At 41.6% G+C, this 9288-nt stretch overlaps 1 protein-coding gene across 1 annotated transcript in view; it reads left to right on the forward strand.

The window, feature by feature from the left end:
* LOC115201545 (potassium channel subfamily K member 12-like) overlaps window positions 1-1884 on the forward strand; it is a 62939-nt gene extending 61055 nt beyond the window's left edge. The window contains exon 4 of the mRNA XM_029765259.1: window positions 14-1884. Within this exon, the coding sequence (XP_029621119.1) occupies window positions 14-409 (396 nt within the window). The 3' untranslated portion in view covers window positions 410-1884. The remainder of the gene's footprint in view (window positions 1-13) is intronic.
* The last annotated feature ends 7404 nt before the right edge of the window (window positions 1885-9288 follow it).

Here is a 9288-nt window from a genome sequence, read left to right on the forward strand (position 1 = left end):
TTCCTTCCTTCAGGTGCTCAACTGGATGCTTCAGAACCTGTGCTGCCAGCGGTGTAACATCAGGTCAAACTCTTTCCCGTTGGGACGCCGCAATGCCATCCGGCCCGGGTCGAGAATCCGTAAGGGCCGCTTCAGAATCGGACGCCCGCCGGACTCTGGGGATTCGGGACCCTGCGACAGCGACACGGAGGGGGGAGGACGCAGACTCTCTGGAGAGATGATTTCAATGAAGGACCTGACGGCCTCGAATAAGGTCTCACTGGCACTCATGCAGAAGCAGTTATCAGAGTCCGCTAACGGTTATCCCAGGACGGTGTGTGGCGGCTCGAGACATAACGGGTTCTCTGGAGGAGTGGGCGCTCTGGGGATCATGAACAACAGACTAGCAGAGACCAGCAACTCCAGGTAGACCTGTGTAGTGTTTCTCAACTTCTGGTCTATGGACAGGCTCTGGTCCGTGAGATGTGGACTTTCGGTCGGTGAGATGATTGACTGACTTAATGTTTGCAGTCCCCCACGGAGTAAAGATCATAGCTCGTCAGTCTCTGACACAAGAGAGACCATAACCTGCTGGTCTCTAAGATAATAAAAAGGTTGGTATGAAAGTTTGAGGAACACTGGAGTAGACCCCTGCAGGGTGGTAGAGCATGTGCTTAAGGAGACTGAGACTGATGGGGAGAGAAACTGAGAGGAGTTTTATGGTCTTACGTGATTAACTTTATTTGCTATCACTCTTGTCATGCTTGATTATGTCTTGTTGTTCAATGGAAGAGCATAATGATATGCATGAAACTGTTGGACATTTTTGGGGATGGAATCAACATCCTGTGATGATGATGATGATGATGATGATGATGATGGGACAGTTGGAATGATACTATGGGAAGGAAAGGAACCTTCTTGTAACTGTGCTTTTGAAGGTCAAAACACTTGAGACAACCATGGAAGGAATTAGTATAACATGAGGCCATATTGCTCTCTTTGACTCGAAGCCAGAAAAAACATTTTCACTGATATACCATTGGCATTCTTCAGAATAATTAGTTAGCCATACCTGAGTAAATCTCTGAGGCTGTGAGTATCAAACGTCTCAGAAGAATTAGTTAGCCATATGTAGCAAACGTCTCAGATAAGAAGTGCTGATCTAGGATCAGTTTAGCCTTTTAGATCAAATTGAATACAATGAACAGGAGAGACCTGATTCTAGATCAGCAATCCTTCTCCAAGATGCTTGATACGTACTGCCCCAGATCAATTTGACTTCTACAGCATACTGCACTGGAAGAGGCAACTCTGTGCGATCATTATGACATTATCACCATTATCGCTTTGGAGCTTTTTCACTAAGTATGTCATTTATAAGTAGATTTGAATGTATAGGTTGAGTTGGTACTGTACCTATCGTTTCAACACAAAGATAACTACAGTATGATATAGTACATATATAGCTATGCATTCCATGTCTCATTGTGAAGAACAATAGGAACTCATCGACATATCAGATCCATTTACACACCAGGCCTGAAGTATGGAAGCTGAACCATAGAGAGAGCATAACGTGACCTTAGTGATGGCAAAACTAGTCTCTACCATAGAAATAGAATGACTAGAATGAACATTCAAGCCATTCATGTCAATCCTCTGTGATGGGTGGACCGGCACCCATATTGATTGTGCCTATGCGAGGAAGCACAAGCAACAAGTCATAATATTACAATGGTCTCCACCGATCATCTTGTACAAGTCTAATCTTAAGCTCAGGTGACTGATTATTGTGGGGGAAGAGGAGACCGGTTCAGCACATCCCAAATCTCTTGTAAGGTGGAAGAAATATGGTGGAAGCTCCAACACTATACTGCTTATACCTGCCCAGACCCTTGGGATAGATCTGCAAATGTTGAGGGGTTAGGGACAAGGGGGAAGGGTAAGAAAATAATTCAGACTGGCTGGTGTTGTATCGGGTTGATGCTACTGCTGTAGTGTGTGATGTAGCCTGCAACCCCAGCTCAGTTATGTCAGTCAGTTCAGTGAGCTCCTAGTTAGAGATTCAGCACTGAGCCTGACTGCAGGGCTTCAAACAGTCATTTCCTATTTCTCAAGATGGACGAGTGCAGAGAAGAGAGTGAGGGAGAGAGCGAGGGAGAGGTGGGAGAGGAGAGAGAGGGAGAGAGCGAGGGAGAGGGGGGAGAGGAAGGGAATGAAAGTCGAGGGCCTCCTAGGAAGGTAACTAGGGTTCTTATCAGCTCAGAACATGTTTTAGGGCAGAGAGTGTTTGACTTACTTTATGGGTGTATGTCGGCTAAAACTCCTCTTTTCTTCTCCTTTTCTTTCCTCCTCTTCTCCTTTTCTCTTCTCCTCTTCTCCTCTCCTCTCTTCTCCTCCTCATCTCTTCTTCTCTCCCCCTCTTCTCCTCTTCTCCTCTTCTCTTCTCCTCTTCTCCTCTTATCTTCTCTCCTCTTCTCCTCTTCTCTTCTCTTCTTCTTTCCTCTCCTCTTCTCCTCTTCTCTTCTCCTCTTCTCCTCTTCTCCTCTCCTTTTCTCTCCTCTTCTCCTCTTCTCTTCTCTTCTTCTTTCCTCTCCTCTTCTCCTCTTCTCTTCTCCTCTCCTCTTCTCTTCTCCTCTTCTTCTCTTCTCCTTTTCTCTTCTCCTCTCCTCCTCTCCTCTTCTCCTCTCCTCTCCTCTCCTCTCCTCTCCTCTTCTTTTCTCCCCTCCTCTTCTCTTCTTCTCTCCTCTCCTCTCCTCTCCTCTCCTCTCCTCTCCTCTTCTCTCCTCTTCTCTTCTCTTCTCTTCTCTTCTCTTCTCTTCTCTCCTCTTCTCTCCTCTCCTCTCCTCTCCTCTCCTCTCCTCTCCTCTCCTCTCCTCTCCTCTTCCTCTTCTCTTCTCTTCTCTTCTCTTCTCTTCTCTTCTCTTCTCTCTCTCCTCTCCTCTCCTCTCCTCTCCTCTCCTCTCCTCTCCTCTCCTCTCCTCTCCTATCCTCTCTCAACTGAACTAAATCTGCCCGTAAGAAAAAGAAAACAGGAAAATTAGCAAAAGATAAAAAAGTGTGCAACAATGAACATGAAATAAGATGCATTTCTATAAAAGGACTAATGAAGAGGAGGCTGATAGCCAGACGAAGGTATAGCTTGGTGAATAAGGGGATCGTATACACGTACTTTACATGTTAAATAGAGCAAATTTGGGAGAAGGAGAGTCGATTGAAGACATTAAAACGAGTTTCTTTTGTAGCCTTTCATCTCAAAGGATTCTCACACTTGACTGTCATTGATTCTCCTCGTTACAGATTTGCAAGTCTTTGAGAGTGAGAGTGAGAGACAGAGTCCTTGAAAGAGAGAATAACATGAGTCCTGCAGGCATGCATGTAAAGGTAAATAGATAAATAGAGATGGAAAAATAGAGCGAAACACAAAGAGAGAGAAAGTGAAAGAGAGAGAAAGAAAGGACTAATGCAGAGAGGAAGAAAGAGATTGATAAACTGAGCAGACATAGAGAAAGAAAGAAAGAAAGAAAGAAAGAAAGAAAGAAAGAAAGAAAGACGGACGGATGGACGGACAGAAAGGACAGAAAGGACAGAAAGGACAGAGAGCAGTTAGGAAGAAAGAGATACACAGAGCAGACATCGAGAGAGAAAGAAAGAAAGAAATAAAGAGAGAGAGAGAGACAGAGAGAGAGAGAAAGTGAGATAGACCCCTTCCCAGATCCAGATACACAGAATAGCACAGCCAAGAGCTCAACTCTCCCTGGCGTCCATCATTACCATCTCTCTCCCTAGTCCACCCACGCCTGCTATTGCTCGCGGGCTCTGCCATCTCTGCATTCAGCTCAGACACAGACACACACACACCGTACCCTCCTCTCCGACCATCCTGTTAGATTTGGCTTTTTTCACAGACTTATCGATCAGACATCTCTCTGTATATAACAACATCATGACTGTAAATATAACACTGGAACGTCTTATGAAAACGCAACTTGAAAAACCGGTTGGAAATTACAAATAGATCCTTTGTTCTCAGTGGGTGCATCTTAAATGGCATCCTATTGACTATTTTCACCCTATTCCCTATAAAGTGCACTACTTTGATCCCAGGCTCAAGGGTTCTGGTCCAAAGTAGTGCACTATATAGGGAATTTGGAACACATACCATGTATTTTTGCCTATTGATAAAACATCTATAGGTTGGAATGTTTTCATTGCTCTGTCCTTATCCCCGGGTTAAAAAATAACTAAAGATAATTACTCAGGTACTTGAGGCTTCAGGCTTGTTGTAGTTACCTGCATGCCGTTATGGTAAAGCCATACGAGATAGTTGTATGTAAAACAGAGATTAGTCCATTTGAAATATATTTTTCTATAGCTGTAAATAACATACAGTATAAAAGAGAAGGCGAATGACACAGTCAGTTGGCTTTCCTGTGTAGAGAATAGCTGAATATGATATGAATGTGTGTACCCTGCTTTTAGTTGTATACAGTATAGGATCTCCAGATGAAGACATATTAGTGTCCAGGGCCATCTCTTTCTGAGATAATCAACAATGACACAATGGACACTGAATGGCAAATGTAGTGAGCACAGCCAGCTGCTACAATACACTATATTTCTATGACAACGAAAGTGGTTAGACTTTCAAGGCTACAGGCTGCATATTCATTTGTTGCCGGCCAGAATGAAATGGTGACAATGAGAAGTTTGGAAAATGTAGTGTAGCATTTCAATAGCACAGGATTATATAACACAACAGAACACACAGCAAATGAAATACCTAGATTGTAACGTCTCAGCTAATTGGAATATCAGCACGTTGTAGCAATGTAAAGATGTACATCTCTGTGAGTCATTTGGCTAGTTATCCTCAACATTGTGGACTTCAATTCCTGGCTCATGGGCCACATCTGACCTGCAAGTCAGAATGTGCTGGCTTGTGAAGTGATTAGTAATTCCTATCGGAATCCACCCAGAGGGAGGATAGCCAACCATTTTTACATTTAACACCCACAACCTGCCCTCAGAATGACTGCAATTGTTAAGAATTGAACAACTGAGACATACTAAACCTTATAAACTGGAACAACCATCTCTGTAATGAGTGCAATAAGTCAAACCCCTTGCAAATTGGATCAGTTTAGATACATGTAAATGATTTACCTCTGTATACTATAAGATCAATGAATCAATCAATGTGCTTGAGGAAACAGAGATAGAAAAAAATACGTTCTAAAAATCTACCTGCAATAAAGCTTGCTGGGAAATATGATAATGAGACCCCTCCCACATCTTTTTCACTCTGAGAGAGTTAACGGAAACAACAACACCACGCGATTGAAAACATTTTTTGAATCAAATGTCTTGTTCAGTTGTACTGAAATGTGGCAAACTTGACAGACATTCCTAACACTGATCTGAATACATTTCTAATGAGTAAATGCGCTCAAAACAGGATGATAGGAAAGTAAACACTAATGTTTGAAATCTGAACACAGATATAGGTGTTCTCCTGGTTGGAAACTTACTGGAAAACGCAGACTATCATGTTCAATCTTCCATTTTAAACGCCTGTTTTTATGAAGATGAGAACACTTATTGGCAAAAGCGAACTGCCTAATGTTTATGTTTTAAAGACTGACATTTAGGTTATAACCGTGTCACGTTTCATGGTTTTACAGTTCAGAAGTTTATTATATACATTCTAGAAGTCCTCTGATGTAGCCTCCTACAGCGTTGTATGCAATCTGTCCTGGTCCCCTGGGAGAAGAGGGCTAATAGCGTACACTACTGCTGGAGGCATTGCAATTACTTAGTGACTTTACTGAACCTGTTTTGTCCCCTTCAGAACATAGCGGCTAGGGGAGAAGGAAATTAAATAGTTAAATCTTTACCTTTCCAGGGGCAGGAAACCTGTGTGTGTGTGTGTGTGTGTGTGTGTGTGTGTGTGTGTGTGTGTGTGTGTGTGTGTGTGTGTGTGTGTGTGTGTGTGTGTGTGTCTGTGTGTGTGTGTGTGTGTGTGTGTGTGTGTGTGTGTGTGTGTGTGTGTGTGTGTGTGTGTGTGTGTGTGTGTGTGTGTGTGTGTTCAGGGAGAGAGATTTACTGACAGTCTTTACATGAATTGCATCTTGCAACTGCTGGTATTGATCCCGTGGATGCATCTAGATTAGAATGAAATAAAACATAAAATGTATTTTAGCATAAAGCTGTTACAACAATAGAGATATAAATAAATATATTTAGAGTAAGGTTTGCTCACTTACAAATGCATGCATGGCTTTAATTCAATCACCTTACTTTTGTCCTTGCATATTATACGGAAAATATTACACATCCAAATGTATGTATAGCTTCTATATTGTACAATACCATCCTTTTGCATTTTGCAAACTTAAACTCCATTGATGTCAATGGCTCTATCTGTCCTGATGCCCTCTGTATCTTCTGAGAGGAGACGGGAGACGGGAGGTCTGTCTGGGGAAATGTAGATTGCATCCCAAATGGCACCTTATTCCCTATTTAGTGCACTACTTTTGACCAGGGTTCATAAGGCTCTGGTCAAAAGCAGTGCATAGGGAATAGGGTCCTGTTCGGGATACAGCTGTATTGTTTGTCAACAGCAACATCAATGCTTCTTACTGAAAGGTGATATATCTATCTATTACTTTTCTATCAATACTTTAATGGAATAAATGTATTCTCATGTTGTCATCTATTCTTCATACAGCAATATGAAAGCCAAATAAGTCTGAGATATTTATTAAAGTTGTCAAATAAATTATTACTAATGTATGTCACATTTTTCAAAACGACACTGTTTGTACACACTGTTCTGAAATATCACTGGCTTGACCATCACATAACAGAGGTGGATCACAGTGTAATATAATATCACGGGATGGCCATAACAGAGGTGGATCACAGTGTAATATAATATCACGGGATGACCATAACAGAGGTGGATCACAGTGTAATATAATATCACGGGATGACCATAACAGAGGTGGATCACAGTGTAATATAATATCACGGGATGACCATAACAGAGGTGGATCACAGTGTAATATAATATCACGGGATGACCATAACAGAGGTGGATCACAGTGTAATATAATATCACGGGATGACCATAACAGAGGTGGATCACAGTGTAATATAATATCACGGGATGACCATAACAGAGGCAGATCACAAATCATCACTGTGTGACTTGTGGTTTTCTCACCTAGCTATTGTGGTTGTCTCACCTAGTTATCTTAAGTTGAATGCACTGACTGTAAGTCTCTCTGGATAAGAGCGTCTGCTAAATGACTAAAATGTGGCTTGTTAACAGAAGGATCATATAGGATAATGTCTGCGTATCAAATGGCACCCTATTCCCTATATAGTGCACTGCTTCTTTCGAACAGGGTCAAATAATGCATGTAGAGAACAAGTTACCATTTTGGACACATCCCATATCTTCCATGCTTCTCAAAGGCCCATAAATATAGGATGCTATGAAGGGAATAACATGGCAGCCAGCCACACATCAGTGATAATGACCACAAGTCCTGTGATTTATAGTCTTATAGTGTGTATATGGCCGGAAGCAAAGACTGATCTCTCCAAGGGACTACAGATGTTATGAATTTGAAGCTTGACTTACAGTGTGTATAAGACTGTTAGCAAATCCTTGTTGAGCTTGCCAGTTGGTGTTGGTGATGCTGACAATAGCAGCAGCACTGCATGAAGCTTGGAGCTGTGAGGTGAAGTCTCTGTGAGGTGAAGTCTCTGCGGTGCAATGCGCAAGGCCATCTGTTTTGTCTTGGCTGAAACTTGGCTTTTTGACAACAACAAAAAATCTTGAAACAGGAACCACATCTTGCGTGATAAGTCGGTCACAGGAGACTGGATTAAGAGGCTCCAACAGCTTTGTTGACAGTTTGGAATAAAAAGCATAGGGGGATTCATGCTTAATGGTCCAGCAATGGAATTATCATGTGATCATTCGGTCAGTCAGTTTATATGATTATCATGTATCTTGTTTGAGACAGTCAGACTCCATCAATCATGACAAACCACATCTTATTTTATTACCAGGCAAACTGTGTGTGTAAATAGAGCAGTTATGTACTGGGCTTCTCTCTGTGACTGTTTCTTGGCTGTGCCTGAACAAAGTCCATTTGAAAGACATTACACATTATTATAAGATATTATAAAGGGTCTTAAATGCTTGGAACAAGTTGTGAAGTATTACACCTACAGGCTTTATGTGTAACCCAAAGGATCCATAAATTAATTTGTTGTTTTACACTTGCAATGGGCTGTTTAAACTAGCCTTTCAGCAGTGAATGGAACAGCTGAGTCACTGGGCTTGCATCCCATATGGCAACCTATTCCGTTTAGACCAGACCAGAGCACCTCTATTCCCATAGGCCTCTGGTCAAAAGTAGTGCACTATATAGGGAATAGGGTGCCATTTGCGATACAGCCTCTAAGTAATAACTCCAGCAGAGTGAAGCTTTTTTGTTCTGCTAGTCAGCAAGGCTGTTAGAGGAATCATTGATCGAAAGCTTGACTTTCTGCATTCACAGGATAAGGTGCTCTGCTGTTCACCCAACCCAAGGCTTTAGTCACAAATAGAATGACTCATTTGAAATGTAGGAGAGTACTTGAGTCTCCGATTTCAAATATATAAATTCTAATGGTCTTAGGTCTGATAGTTTGACTCTATCTGTACTGACTGTCACTCGAGGGACTTAGCGTAGTGTAAAACTGATGCCACCTCTTGTAAGACAATGTACAAACTCTAAGGGGCAAATCCTCAACTCAAATGTTCAGCTAGTCTCCCATTGACATCAATAAATGAATAGGTGAAAATCAAGTTAGGAGGCATCCTTAGTTGTGTTGCCCCCCCCCTGCCCTGCTCTCCACACTGTCTAAAATATATTCTACTTTTAAAAAATGATTTAACTATTTGCATCAGCTTTTTTAATATTTCCAACATGACGTATTCTTATGTATAATATACTTAACTTTTGGTGTTTTACAAACACTAAGATATTAAGTCCAGCATCCAAAAAATTGCTTAGATTGAACTTCATTTGATCAATTCCAAAACTGTTTTTATTGGTTAGATCTACCTCCTTTTTATTTGTTACTTTCAGTGATCGTGTCTATCGTTTATCATTATGTTTTTGATTATTAGCCATTTTCACCCACTTTTGCAGGCATTGTTGAGCACAGTGCTCAATCCACTAGCAGTAGCCTAAGTGGAGGAAGAGCTCCAAGCATTGTAGGATGTTGTATTTGCCTTTTTTA

Source organism: Salmo trutta, chromosome 10 (genome assembly GCF_901001165.1).
Source record: "Salmo trutta chromosome 10, fSalTru1.1, whole genome shotgun sequence".
Lineage (NCBI taxonomy): Eukaryota > Metazoa > Chordata > Actinopteri > Salmoniformes > Salmonidae > Salmo > Salmo trutta.